The 15,436-nt window shown below is 37.1% G+C and overlaps 1 protein-coding gene across 4 annotated transcripts in view; it reads right to left on the reverse strand.

Annotated features, from left to right (window-relative positions):
- zc3h14 (zinc finger CCCH-type containing 14) overlaps positions 1 to 15,436 on the reverse strand; it is a 33,876-nt gene that overhangs the window by 10,988 nt on the left and 7,452 nt on the right. For all 4 annotated transcript variants that reach the window (XM_069916319.1, XM_069916322.1, XM_069916320.1 and 1 more), the window contains 7 exons: positions 10,444 to 10,484; positions 10,095 to 10,287; positions 8,860 to 9,322; positions 7,914 to 8,065; positions 5,552 to 5,652; positions 3,926 to 4,078; positions 1,951 to 2,101 (listed from right to left, as the gene is read on the reverse strand). In XM_069916319.1, the coding sequence (XP_069772420.1) occupies positions 1,951 to 2,101; positions 3,926 to 4,078; positions 5,552 to 5,652; positions 7,914 to 8,065; positions 8,860 to 9,322; positions 10,095 to 10,287; positions 10,444 to 10,484 (1,254 nt within the window). The remainder of the gene's footprint in view (positions 1 to 1,950; positions 2,102 to 3,925; positions 4,079 to 5,551; positions 5,653 to 7,913; positions 8,066 to 8,859; positions 9,323 to 10,094; positions 10,288 to 10,443; positions 10,485 to 15,436) is intronic.

The following is a 15,436-nucleotide window of genomic DNA, read 5'->3' on the forward strand; positions in this document are numbered from 1 at the left end:
CTCTCTCTGAGAAAGCCTGTTGGTCTTTTTTTCTCTCTCTCTGCTTGCAAAACCACATGACCTTCTTGCAGGGCTCCAGACCCAGTCTCTGAAAGATCTGATCAGCTCTGAGTTTCATTTGCACCTGCTTTTGAAGTTCTTTAGCAAAGCATTTCCAAAATAGTTTTTATTGTCTTTGCAAATGCACTCGGTGCCTCAATGCCTCACTTTCAGCAAAGCTCTTGCATTTTAAATAAAGTGCTTACATCTGGTTGTTTGTTTGTGAAGTTACCTACATTAAACCCCCACAATCTCTTTAAAAAAAACATTTATATAAAATATAATATACCCATCACAGTAGCAAATATCAAGGTTTGAGAGATGCTTTCAAAAAAAGCTTTTGCTACAGGTCATCTTGTAAATGTTATGCAGGTTGTGCCACTGGTGAAGATTTCAGATTTATTGTCAGAGTACATCCATGATAACACATACAACCCTGAGATTTCTTTTTCCTGCTGGTGGAGCAGGATTACCATTAATTGGTAATGCAAAAAACTGTAAAGTGTACACAAAGAACTGTAAACAAATAAACTGACTCTGAAAAACAGGGAACAAAAAGAAAATCAAAGTGCACATCCTCAAATGAATCTTTGATTGAGTTTGTCGTTGAGGAGTCTGAAAATAGAGAGGTAGTAGCTGTTCCTGAACCTGGTAGTGCAAGTCTTGTGGCACCAATACCCCTTTCTTGATGCCAGCAGTGAGAGCAGAGCTTGTGCTAGGTGGTGTGGGTCTTTGATGATTGCTGCTGCTCTCTGATGGCTGCATTCCCTATAGATGTATTCAACAGTGGCGAGAGTTTTGCCTACGACGTCCAGCCTGTGTCCGTTATCTTTTGGAGGGCTTTATGTTCAGGGGTATTGGTGTTCAGGGGGGGGGTGTCAGGAATGAACCCGGTTGCTGGTACTAAGAGGCAACAGTTCTACTTGCTGTATCACTGTGCCACATTTTTAATATTTTGATGAAAAAGATGCTTTGCATTGACATTGTGGAAGTCTAGGTATGGATGTTGCTTGTGTTACAACAACTTAGCTACTGCTCAGATATCCATAAGGAATATGTCCTTCATTGAACTGCAGTGTCATTTGGTGGGATGAAGAGAATGGGAGCCTAGATGCATTTCTATCAGAAAGAACATGCTGCAGAATTTGGAGAATTAGTCTAGCTGTATTCAAAAATCATATTTGAAGCAGCGAATTTTGCCACAAACCATGGAACTCTTCAAAGGACTGATGAGCAAGTTTGCATGACTTGTGAAATAACAGAACCACAAGCACAAAGATAATAAAGTTTAATTGGAGACATTATGAGGACATTGTTTGAATGCAAGAAATAATAGAAGTACATTTTAAAAATAAATTGGATCAGCCACCTACGATTTTTTGTTGATAAAATTGTTTTTTGCTGAAGCGCTAATGAGGCAAAGCTACAAGTTTCCAAGAAAGGACTGGGGGTGGGGATGGGAAGGGAGGGATTTTATTTTCACAAGAATGAGAGTTGATGATTAATGCATGAAAGTACACAAAGCACTGGTTTGGAAAGGTGACAGCATACGGATAAATCTGAAATCCAGGGATACAAGAATCAAACAAATGCTGGAAGAACTCAACTTGTATGCTTGTTGCTTCTGAGATCATGAAATTAACAGACTTGGCATTTTCCATCCCTTCCACTTTCATGACGCATTAAAAAAAAAATTTCAAATTGTGGGGTTCAGACCTAGCAGCTAAGGTCAGCCATGCAAAGATATTATGTAGGAAAACCAGGGAGAATTTTGGTCATATAACACACTAGGTTTACAATGAAAACCTGATTGTAATTCTATGAATCAATCATACATTTAATTCAACTCGAGGAAAATGCAATCTCAAGAAGCAATCATGAAATTTTGCAGTACATACAAGAGCTACTCACTTGGTTTGCACCGGACGATCTTGTTCTGTTGACACACCTTCCACGCAAACTGCAGCTTTTCCCTGGAGCTGTGATTCCACTCCTTCCAATACAGGCTTCTTCAAGATAAATGATCTTGTATCACCGCCAGGTTTTGCCTCAATTGGTTGCACTATAGAAAATTCACATTTTACTACAATTAACAATTATAGGGGAAAAAAACATACAAAATTATCCATTCGGGAGAAATCACGGAACACTATGCAATGCTGCACGAATCAGTGAGTAACAACAAAAAAAGATGCACTTTCCCTCCACCCCAACTTTAAGAGGTAATGCTTTATGCAGGCTTCAAAACTTCCTGCCTGGCCATCTAAAAATGAACCAACTCGGACAAAAGGTACTCGTACCCTCACAAATGATAAGTGCACGTTGATAGAAAACTGATGTAGAACAATATAATGCAATTTTTGAAGTTTATTTTTGTGATCCAAGGCTAAACAGATCTGACATTTAATAAACAAATGTGTTAATAAACAAAAATTACACCAAGCGTGACATGATTACAGAAATGATTCATCACAAATATACTGACAGAAGATTTGTGGATGACCACCATGGCATTCACACAAGATCCTGTTGTAGAAACTAGTCTTTAACCAATTTGAATTACTTCACAGGATATTTTTTAAAAACCAGAATAAAATATACCAGCTTAATGTTAATAGCCTGCAGTTCAAAACTAGCCACACCTGAAGTCAACTATTTCCACTAATACAACAACAACACTGGCATTGTTGAGAATTGCCCAGATATTCTCAGAATTGATGATCACCATTCAGTCTACTCTAAATCAATAAAGTGGTGGAAGATATCCTCAACATTCCAATTCTTTCAATGATGTCTAGTTTGGGCTTCTCCAAAACTAATGAGCTTGTCTCAATGTTGGTCCGAACAGGCACCAAAGAGCCAAAATACAGCTCTCAAAATTAAGGCAAGATTTAACTGACTGATATTAATGGGTATAACATACTATCTCCCTGGTCACTAACTTTCTCATTGCTACCTTCGGGAAGAAAGTATAGAAGCTTAAAGTCCAGCCCCTCTGGGTTCAAGAACAGTTTTTCTCCCCTTACTACCCCAACAATAAATTACTCCAAGAGCACAAAAAGACCTTTCTGAACTACCAAAGCACCACTTATTTTCTTGCAACGTGAATTTTTCTTTAATATTCATTATCTCTTTCAATACTTGAGTAATTTAATTATTGTTATTTTTTTCCCATAAAGTACTTGTATGGCTGCAGCAAGTAAGAATTTTGCATATGTAATTGAACTTGTATGTATGTCAATAAACTCATTATCATCTCTCAAGTTTGGAGCAAATACTAGAATAATCTCAACATTCCTGATGAGTGCATCTTGAAGAAAACTCATGAAGCCATTCAGGGCTAAACAGTCTTATTTTCTGCATCAATCCTGTGCAATCTGTAAAAATATACCTGAGCAACATCAGCAATTCCTCTCAAACCTGCAATACCTACTGACAAAATCAATTAAGAGCAGTTCACAAAGAAATATGCCACCTCCAGCATGTTCCCAAGAGAATTTAAAAAAGTGAATTCAGTACAAGGGTGAAAGGAAAATTTAGAAAGTAAATACAAGATAGAAATTTTGGAAAGGTAGGAGAAAGGCAGAAATTTTGGGATTGCGCTTTATAATACACAAGTCATCCTGCTGCTAAAGATGTGATGTAACCTAGTGTCACTGCAAATGATCTGCATGGGCAGAGATCATCATTAAAATGTGTACAGGCCCAGGCAACAAACAGCACAGAGGATATGTAATGAAAAGCAACATTTAAAATAAATGAAATATATTTTCTATTAGAAACAGAAATCTTTAATCCCAGCTTGTTTTCACCAAAAATACATCAACTTTTAATATATAGTATCCCTTTAATGGTTTGTTTCCATCACAATAATTTTTGCTCTTACAGTAATACTTTTGTACTGGTTGGTCAGCTACATTGGACTGTAATTGTATGTCATGTTGATGTGGCTTGTCTACTGGGTTAATCACTTCAGTTTCACTGCTTTCACGTACTGCCCGTGTTCTAGGAGCCACAGGTACCATCTGTTTCTGTAAAACTATACAAAAGAAAAACTTCCAATTATTTTCTCTCTTTTTTAAAAAAAACTTCAAATAAATCCAGCTACACTTTTGCACAATTTTAGTTTAACTCCCAGACAAACTAACCACCCCCCTCCCCCCCCACCCCACTGTAGAACATCTAGAGGGAATGTTGCCGTCAGAGAGCAGCAGCAATCATCAAGAATCCACATCACCCAGCACACGCTCTGTTCTCGTTGCTACCAACAGGAAAGAGGTCTAGGTGCCACATGAAACACACCACCAGGTTCAGGAAAAGCTGCTACCCCTCCACCATCAGATTCTTCAACAAATTCAAACAGGGATTCATTTAAGGACTCATACTTTTGCATTGCACTGACTTATTTGTTCACTCTGTGTTGAAGGTTTTTTTTTTGTTTACATACGTACATTGAGTAGTTTTTTTTTGCACTACTAAGAACCGGTGAATGAAATTACAGGTTCAATTTATTTTCCAGTATTAAATTAGCAAAGGTGAGTAACAAGAAAGGAATGTTTTGTTTTGGTGAAATACTTAGCATATAAAACAAAGTATCAAAGTTGGAACAAACATTTAATTCATAAATATAAAAACATTACCTTAATAAAGGGCTCAAGTCCGAAACAAAGGATGTGTATTTCTATCTTTGCTACATAAAGGACACTGTTTGACCTGGTCTACAGCTTTGTTTTTTTATTTAGGCATGTTTGTTCCATCCCTTTGAAAAAATCTACTCATTTATTGCAGTACAGGATGTTGCCATATTACCGGAGTGTGGATCCCAGTACACAAACCCATTAGTCCCATTCTCCTTTCCTTATTTTCATGTCTCCTTGAAACTATTTCTCTCAAATGCCCATTAATTCCCCTTTTATTATTTTTGCCACTTCTCTATTTAGGCAATTAACCTACCAGCACATCTTTGGGACACGATGGGAGCAAATTAAACCATCTGGCAAAAACCTACCAAGGTCAAGGAAAGAACAGCAAACACCACACACTCCAAAGTCAGGATCAAACCCAGGTGCCTGGAATTACGTGGCAGCAGCATGAACTACTCTACCACTCTGCTGCCCATGTGAATGGCCAAACCACTTTACTTGGGAGCATTAGGGATGTCAAACTAAAAATAGATTAAAATCACAAATTAGAAGCTTTGCCAAAAATCTGAGAAAGCCAAGAAAGGTCTCTTAAATTCACTTCTCACAAGAAATAAATACTGTATATACCTTTGAAATGATGCCCTGGAAGAATTTTTTTTGCTGATACCAATTGAAAAATCAACAACAAATCCCAGCATTCAGATGTTAATACTTACCAATACAGACAAGCAAATTAATAGATAAAATGAAAAATCAACAACAAATCCCAGCATTCAGATGTTAATACTTACCAATACAGACAAGCAAATTAATAGATAAAATGAAATCAAAACCACCCTGATGGCATTCATTAATTAAAAATACATTACCTGCAGGGTAACTTGTGGTCTTGGCGACAGATTTCTGGGCCTCTGTGATAGCTTTCAATATTAGATTCTTATTGGCTTGTTTAGAAGGTGGCAAAGTTGGCCTGAAATACAAATTGGCTTCAAGAACATTACTTTTTATTTACAAGTTGTAACTATATTGCAAAATACTGCCTGTATAAAATCTCTCCCTTTCCCAGAAATGCAGAAACTATACACAAGATGAAGCTCTTAAAAGCTGGAAATGCCATGTGATCTTTAAACAGTTCTGTCATTGTTCTATTTATTTTTCTGCTCATTCATTCTCTCAATTATCCTTCCTAATGTTCTGTTCCTTTTAAATGGTATTCCAGTGGTGCAACAGAGAGTACATGTGAAACATGGACCTGGAACTTAATTTTGTTTGCAATAAAATCTGAACCACTTATTTATGTCAATTTTACTTCAGAAATCACTACCATATTAAGATGGGACACTTTTAAGATTTGAGTGTAAAATTCACTTCCACCATGTAAAACACCAGAAGTTCACAGGCTTACATTATTCACAAAAAAAATCCACTAGATCACCTAATTTATAGGGCAAAGGAAATTTCTGCAGTTGATACTTTTTAAGCTCTCGTCATAATTTTTTCAATAATTAAATTAAAGCTCTACAACAATGCATGTAAAATTTATGGGCTGCCAACTCCTGAGGATCAGTTAATTTAATTTAGATATACAACGTGGTAGCAAGCCATTTCAGTCCACGAGCCTGTACCATCCAATTAACCTACACCTCCGGTACATTTTGAACGGAGGGAAGAAACTAGCCTTGAAGGAAAACCCATGCAGACATGGGAGAACATACAAACTCCTTACAGAAAGCATGGGATTCGAACCCTAGTGCCAATCACTGGCATTGTAAAGGCATTGCACTAACCACCACACCAACCGTGCCACCATTACATTTCACTTCTTTGAATGTGAGCATAATTGGAAAAGTCTGATCTATTGCTTATCCCTTATTGCCTACAGGAAGGCAACACTGAAGCACCTTCTTACATTCTTGCAGTCCTTCTCATGAAAGTACCTCTACCACAGTGCTGGATAGAAAGTTCCAAAATGTAGAGCCTGTAGTAATGAATTTCCACATTAAAATGGTGTGCCACTTGGACAGAAACTGCAGGTGCTGGTGTACCCCGGAAATTGTTCTCCTCAAAAATACACTCAGTGCAAAAACAGGCTCTATGGCCCACCACATTCATACCAAACATGAATCATGTACACTAATCCTATTTTCTCGCACTTGCTCCATTGCCTTCTGTGCCTTGGCGATTCAAATGCTCATCAAGATACTTAAAAGTTGCAAGCATCTCTACATGTTCTCAGGCAGAGCGTTACCCCCAGACCATTACCCCCAGAATGCAAAATTTCTTCCCTTTACATCTTCTAAGCATCTTGATCCTTTTGCTGTAAATATCTTTCCAGTTGTAGATTCCTCAATCGTGGGACAAGGTTTCTTATCTTCTATCCTATTTATGCCCTCTTAATTTTGTCTTCCTCTATCAGGTCCCTACTCAGCTTCCTCCTCTTCAAGGAAAAAAGACCCAGCCTTTCCAATTTATCATAACTAAAATGTTCCATCACAGATTATATTATGGTAAATCCCCTCTTCACCATATCCATTGCAATCACATCCTTAAAAGGTAAAGGTCATGGGTTTGGGAGGTGCAAGTAACTGCTTATATGGCTTAAATTCAGGTCACAGAACATTGGTAAAGAGTTTAGGACAGTATGCGTGGGGCAAACCAAGTGGGAAAACTTTGTCATAGATGATGTCGAGCACCCTCAGCATTGTTGGAGCAAGAAGAGAGCACTCCATCACATTCCCAATTCATTTCTTGTAGATTTTCTGCTTATGAAGCCAAATTAATGACTATGGATCAATTTTCTTATTTTCTCTACTGGTACTGTTTGGTCTGAAATTCTTCATTCTACCCCCCGCCCCCCGATATTATTTTTCCCCCCATATTTTGAATATTTTTAATCATGCCTAGTGCTCTCTTAATTTAATAATAGAATTGAAAGGAAACTAATGCTATTGGGTGATGTAGTTATCAAACTAAATTCACAATGTACTGCAGAATCAAGATCAAGTTTCCCCAGCTGAAAAAAAATTGCTCTGCAGTACAATAGTGTTCATAAAAACTCTGCAGTACTTGAATTAAAAATTAAAGTTTTTAAATTAATCACATCACAAAAGGAAATTCTGGATATTGCAATTCAAATTGAGCAAACAATTAACATTAAATTTGGGAAAAAAATTGTTAACTGCCCACTGCAAAGGAAATCCCAAAAATTTGAATAAACAGATGCTCCCATACCTTCTTTCGGGTTTTGCTGGAACAGAAATACTGCTGGAAAGACTTCCTGCTCTTGAGCCAAAGTCGTCGTCATCTTCTTCACCTTCACTGGACTTGTTTATTTTAACAACAGAACTAATGATTGATGCCTTTCTTTTCTTGTAACCTTCATCCTATGAGGCAAGAGAAAGCAAAATCCTTGCCCAGTGTGCACATAATCAATCCAAAGAGCTTCCATCACCATGGCGGGACGTTTTAATGATTTACTATTGAAAACTATGTTCTTGTAGAATTGCACTAAGATTTAAAAACCTCTTACCTTGCCCGGTATTGAATTTTACACTAGTGTGCATAATGCAACTCCAAAGCAATTAGGAAGGCAGGACAGCATTTAAGTTTTCTATTGAATTGTTTTTAAAGAATACAAGAGAGAATGTAGAATTGGCAATGGGGAGGAAGAAAAACTGTAGAAGGGAACCCAGTGCTTTAGAGGAATAAGTAACAATGGGGAAACCTAAATAATTGATTGGGTTTGAAAGTTCTCAAATTGGAGGGAAACATGATTATAAAAAAAAATTTGGGTTTCCAAGAAAGAATGAGCGGTTTAAGTTGGAGTATTAGCAGAAGGCAGTATTAAATATGTGACAATCAAGGGCAGGAAGCAGTTTATGTAGCTGATAGAAGAGAAAACCCATCCATGGAAGAAGCAAAAGGAAAGAAATAGGTGGAGAGTAAACATCAAGTCATACCAAAGATGCTAACTATATAGATTTAAATAAATGAGATCAAGTTATCGGTGCAATTTTAGTGAGGTTATTACTGGGCTGAAAATTTTTGCAAAGCCTCCTGAAGGTAATAAATAGAGGCCTTGTATGATTCAGGAAATGCTATCGCAAAAAAAAATGTATGCAGAGGTTTCAACAAACTAGATCAAGTCAAACTTTTATGGTCATCAATTTAAACTCACATCTCTACTTGATCGATCAGAGTCAAACTTCGATGATCTATAAACCTGTACTCCACTTTCCGATAATCTGTTGCAAGTTTGCAAGGTGCTTTCATATGATCTGTAGACATTAGTGTTTTCTGATAGTCTGTAGCCATGAAAGGAACCTTCTCCTAACTTGCATGGTGGCACAGTATTCTGAGCCACTCTGAGTGACTGAGTGCTAGCTTCAGTTGTCTTGTATATTTGTGAAACATTTTCTTCTGGTGTAAAGGTATCAAATGAAGGACAAGGTACATTATATGAAACTGTCACCATAGGCTTCTTCTTAGAAGATGATGGAAGTTCCTGCAAAATGTTAAGATCCCCATCTATAAGATCATCTGGTTCAGGTTTGATGTCAATTACTGCTTCACAAGACACCACTTCTGTTAAAGGCTTTACTGCTGATGTTAACAGAGATGAACTTCTCTCTAACGTTGATCTATATGTGAATAAAATAAAAGTTGTTGAGGAAAGCATCAAACATACTTTTGCAGATTTTCATGCAGAATTTTCTTAATTAAATCTGTGCTACCTAACAAAGAAACACACTTAATTCAGCTGGTTAAATTTCAAAGAAATTTTACTAACTCTTTAAAGTCAGAATTCTTAAAGTGATAAATAAAATTTAATTGTTTCATTTTCAAGGCTTTATAGTATTAGAATTTGATCTATGGATGGGGTAACCAGAAAAAAGTAGCTGAAAAACTCAATAATTCATTTTGGGAAAAGGCAAGTGGAGCAATCAAAACAAATGGATTCTTGCTGGTAACTTGCATGAAGTTAGAAAATTAACTTATGTGAATTGATATTTCAAAAAAATTTCTGACAAAAAAAATTGCTTAAAAAATTGAAAAAAATGTTTAATTTGCTGGAGAACACAATTCAGACATTTCCAACTATTTCATGATTAAACCGAGTCAAACACTCACTCTCAGGTAAAAAATGAGTATGCCATGAACTACCTTCCAATTCACCATCATAATTACAGATGAATAGATTTCACTTCTTGATAAACTCATTAATTACTTTTCAATAGTTATAGATAAGATCACAAGAACAAAAGAAATATCATGTCCTTGCATTCCACTATTCTGACTATGCTCCAAACCCGCTTCATTTTCTGATCACATCAAGTTTATTGTCAACTGATTGCACAAGCACAGCATTCTCCAGTCCTCTGCAAAACACACAAACATAAATGGCACTTGTACCTGATTGTGGGCATTGCCTGCTCCTGTAATGAGCTCGTAGTAACTCGAGAATCAGTTTTTTCAGGATGTGTGCTGGACACAGCAAGAATACGAAGATCCTCACTAGTGCTTCCACTGACAGCTGCTTGACTCTTCTCTGAAGGAAGAACATCACTCTCTGTGTAGTCTAGCTGTTCCTTTGCAGTGGTGGGTTCTGCAACTCAAATAGTAAAAACATTGATGAGGCAACATTTAACACTGATGTCCAATAATTGCTGATTTGTTTTAACATTGAATTTTCATTTGAAAGAGGCACGTGTGTTGAAATCAATGTGCAGAATTTAAACAAATGTTATCTAGATATACTTACCAACTGTTACAGAGCGCAGCTTGTCAAGGACACCATGCAGCCTAAGTAAAAGCAGTATATTAAGTTCCCAGAATACAGCAAGGCTTAAAATTTAAACATTCTTATTTAACATACTTTTACCCAAATCAAGATATCTATGTTATGCATAAGCAAAAAATTCTCCACAGGACTGGGGATCTTGCATCGTCAGAAGTGACAAGCAACCCTGATATTTTGCCGTAAAGAACATCCCTGCCCCTCTTCAACATTTTCTTCTACAGCACAAACACAGGCCCTTTGGCCAAGCACATCCATGCTTATTTAATTGCCCATCTACATTAATCCCATTTGCCAATGTTAGGACAATATTCCTCTAGGCATTGTTTATTCAAGTGTTTCAATGCTTCTTAACCATAGCAATTGTTTCTTTTTTTTTTAAACTTTATTTAAAAATAAAGAAAACATAACATATAGTCCAATAATCATCAAAAATTGATTTTACAAAGATAAATCCCAAACCCACCCTCCCACCCCTTCAGCCAGCTCCCTTAAGGGGAGCCAAAAGTATAAATTATATATCAAAAAAATTATAAATGTTGAGAATAATTCAAAGTATATCTAAATGCATATATTTCAAATATGGAGACCATTTACTAACAAAAAGGGAATAATTATTATGTAAATTATAAGTAATTTTTTCCATAACAATACAAGCTTTCAATTCATTATGCCAACGCAATATATTAATCTCTGTATTGTCTTTCCAAGTACTAGCAACACATCTAAGCACTACTGATAACACCAAACGTGCAAAAGCAATATGAATTTTATCCAAACCTAATCCCCTCAACGAAATCAAATTACCCAACAAAAAAATCGTTGGGCCTAATGGTAATATAAAGTTATACAATTTTTCCAAGACTACTTTAATTCCTTGCCAAAATGGCTGAACTTTAACACAAGTCCAAACAGCATGTAAAAAAAGTTCCAATACATAAATCACATCTAAAACATAAATCTGAATTACTAAACCCATATTTTTTCAGTTTCTCCAAAGTCAAATACAGTTGATGTAAAAAATTATAATTAACCATTCATATCTTACATTTGTCAATTTGATTACATTGTCTTGACACATATCCGCCCAATCATCTTCAGGAAAAATAAACAAAATCACTCTCCCATTTAAGTTTAGATTTTTCCCAATCCGGTTTATCCATATCATCTTGTAACAAATTATACATAACTGAAACATAACCCTTCTTTGGTACAGAGGGAATCAAAGACGAAAATCTCGACAAAGTAGGTAAATTCATCTCTTTACCATAATTATCCTTTACCAAGGCTCTGTTGGTAATACACAAACAAAGAATTTACAGATCTATCAAATCTCTCTCTCAATTGATTAAAAGAAATTGTTCCTCTTCAAAACAATCCTGTATTGTCTTTATACCCTTAAAATCCCAACTCTTTAAATAATTATTATACATTGAAAAAGGAGTTAAGATTGATCATTTATCTTTTGATCCCAAAACCCTATTGTTTTTAATCCAGATCTTTAACAAATGTTTCAATACCGGCATATTATATTCCTGTAGCAAATTCAAGTTCCAACAAAATATAAATTCATGTACCTCAATCTCAGAAATACATGTCATTTTCACCTTAGTCCAGCAAGGAGGATAATCTAAATCCATCAACCTGCTAATAAACTTCAACTGGGCCGCTTTATAATAATTTTGAAAATGTGGTAACTGAAGTCCACCTAACGCACATTTCCATGCAAGTTTATACATTGCCACTCGAGCTAATTTACCTTCACATAAAAACTCCTGCACGACCTTATTTAAATCCCGAAAAAAAACTTTTTGAAAGTAAACAAGGTATTGACTGAAATAAATATTGAATTCGGGGGGAAATATTCATTTTAATACAATTGACCCTACCAATCAAAGTTAATGGAAGATCTTTCCACTTAATCAAATCTGCTTTAATCAGTTTTAATATAGGCACATAATTTAACTGAAACAATGACTGATAATTAATGTATTGCCGTCTTTGATTTCCTTATACTCTTTGGGTTTCTGTCCAATAAAGGTTTCAAAACACAATTAAAATCTCCCCCAACTAAAATATTTTCATTAGCTTGAGTTAACAATAAAAGGCTTCTGAAATAAACCGCTCATCATCTACATTAGGTGCATAAAGATTAAGCAAAGTCCAAGATTCAGCAAAGATTTTACAATTCACCTGTAAAACTCTACCTACATTTCCCTCTGAAGATTCCAATTCAAATGATAAATTTTTATGAATCAAAATCGCCACTCCTCTTGCCTTAGAATTAAAAGAAGAAAAAAAACATGTCCAACTCAATCTCTTTTCAATTTCAAATGTTCCTTTTCGATCAAATGTGTTTCTTGTAAAAAGACTATCAATTTTCATTTTTTTTTAATATATACAAGCCAATACCCTTTCGCTTAATTGAATTATTTAATCCCTGAACATTAAGTTGAAAAATTCAAAGCAGACATTTTTATTAACTACTAATATATTTCTTCTTCTTTGGCTTGGCTTCGCGGACGAAGATTTATGGAGGGGGTAAAAAGTCCACGTCAGCTGCAGGCTCGTTTGTGGCTGACCAGTCCGATGCGGGACAGGCAGACACGATTGCAGCGGTTGCAAGGGAAAATTGGTTGGTTGGGGTTGGGTGTTGGGTTTTTCCTCCTTTGCCTTTTGTCAGTGAGGTGGGCTCTGCGGTCTTCTTCAAAGGAGGCTGCTACCCGCCAAACTGTGAGGCGCCAAGATGCACGGTTTGAGGCGTTATCAGCCCACTGGCGGTGGTCAATGTGGCAGGCACCAAGAGATTTCTTTAGGCAGTCCTTGTACCTTTTCTTTGGTGCACCTCTGTCACGGTGGCCAGTGGAGAGCTCGCCATATAATACGATCTTGGGAAGGCGATGGTCCTCCATTCTGGAGACGTGACCCATCCAGCGCAGCTGGATCTTCAGCAGCGTGGACTCGATGCTGTCGACCTCTGCCATCTCGAGTACCTCGACGTTAGGGGTGTGAGCGCTCCAATGGATGTTGAGGATGGAGCGGAGACAACGCTGGTGGAAGCGTTCTAGGAGCCGTAGGTGGTGCCGGTAGAGGACCCATGATTCGGAGCCGAACAGGAGTGTGGGTATGACAACGGCTCTGTATACGCTTATCTTTGTGAGGTTTTTCAGTTGGTTGTTTTTCCAGACTCTTTTGTGTAGTCTTCCAAAGGCGCTATTTGCCTTGGCGAGTCTGTTGTCTATCTCATTGTCGATCCTTGCATCTGATGAAATGGTGCAGCCGAGATAGGTAAACTGGTTGACCGTTTTGAGTTTTGTGTGCCCGATGGAGATGTGGGGGGGGCTGGTAGTCATGGTGGGGAGCTGGCTGATGGAGGACCTCAGTTTTCTTCAGGCTGACTTCCAGGCCAAACATTTTGGCAGTTTCCGCAAAGCAGGACGTCAAGCGCTGAAGAGCTGGCTCTGAATGGGCAACTAAAGCGGCATCATCTGCAAAGAGTAGTTCACGGACAAGTTTCTCTTGTGTCTTGGTGTGAGCTTGCAGGCGCCTCAGATTGAAGAGACTGCCATCCGTGCGGTACCGGATGTATTTACACTCTATAAAATAACGCTCCCCTTTATAATTCTTCAAAAAACACAAAAACCCACCCCTCAATAAACAATTTTTTTTTTTTTAAAAACCCAAAAATATAAAAACCACCCAAAGGTAGTAACACCCTAAAAATCTGGGTGTGGTAAACCCACTAGTGGTAGATGACAGTCAAAGCTTTCAGTGTCATCCATCCCCCCCCCCTCCCAGCCAGATACATATTCATTATGTAATTAAAAACAATCAAATGTAGTAAATATATTCAACCCAACGATTCCAAGCCCAATGATTGTTCCGGATCTTCAATGTCAAAGACTTCATGTCAGCTCTTTCTTTCCATTCTTATCATTCTTTCCAAACCCATTCCCATTTCCGTTTACCCTCCTCTTAGAAGACGATGGTGAAGACCGCCCATTTCTTTGCAATTCTGGCAATGAATTAGCAAAAACCAAGGCATCGTGATCATTCTCAAAAAATTGAGATTTAAAGTTTCCGTAAAAAACCTTCAAAATTGCAGGATAACAAAAATCAAACTTACAGCCCTTTCGCCATAAGATATCTTTAGCCAAAATAAATTCCCGTCATCTTCTAATAACCTCGACTCAAATCGGCATAAAAAAAACTATTGTTTTGAATCATCAACGGGGATTGACTCTGTCGCGCTTTCTGTACCGCCATTCGTAAAATCATTTCTCTATCTTGATACTTCAAACAACGAATCAAGACCGCCCTCGGTGTTTGTCCAGGAAGTGGTTTTTTCATCAATGCTCTATGGGCCTGATTCAGTTCGAAACCTTCAGGAAAAAACTCTACCCAATACCTCTTGGATCCAGTGTTTTAAAAAAAATTTAAATCTCCCTCTGGAAGACCAACTATTTTCACATTATTTCTCTGGCTTTGATTTTCCAATGAATCAATCTTCTTCAATAAATCCCTTCTTTGAATCCCCCAATCTACAAAAGAACCTTCCATTTTTTCTTTATTGCGTTCCACCTGATTTTGACATTCAGAAAAAGCTGTTTCAATTTTTTTTAATTATCTTGTACAATATCAACAGACTTTATACATCTGTTAATATCACTCTTAACTACAGTCATTTCTTATTTCATAGTTGACATTTCTTCACACAAAATATTCATTTTTGTTTTCACGTCCATAAATCCTTGGGTTATTTGAGTTGACATTTGTTTTGACATATTATCCATTTGGAAAGCAATCCCTTCCAAAACAGTGAACACTGAGTCCAATCCAGATTCCACAGCCACTTTTTGAGGTCAACCTTCTTTAACTGCAGGCTCCTCCTCCTGGGTCTACCTTCTTTAACTGCAGGCTCCTCCTCCTGGGTAAATTCCAGTAAGGTATGTTCCTC

Source organism: Narcine bancroftii, chromosome 2 (assembly GCF_036971445.1).
Source record: "Narcine bancroftii isolate sNarBan1 chromosome 2, sNarBan1.hap1, whole genome shotgun sequence".
Lineage (NCBI taxonomy): Eukaryota > Metazoa > Chordata > Chondrichthyes > Torpediniformes > Narcinidae > Narcine > Narcine bancroftii.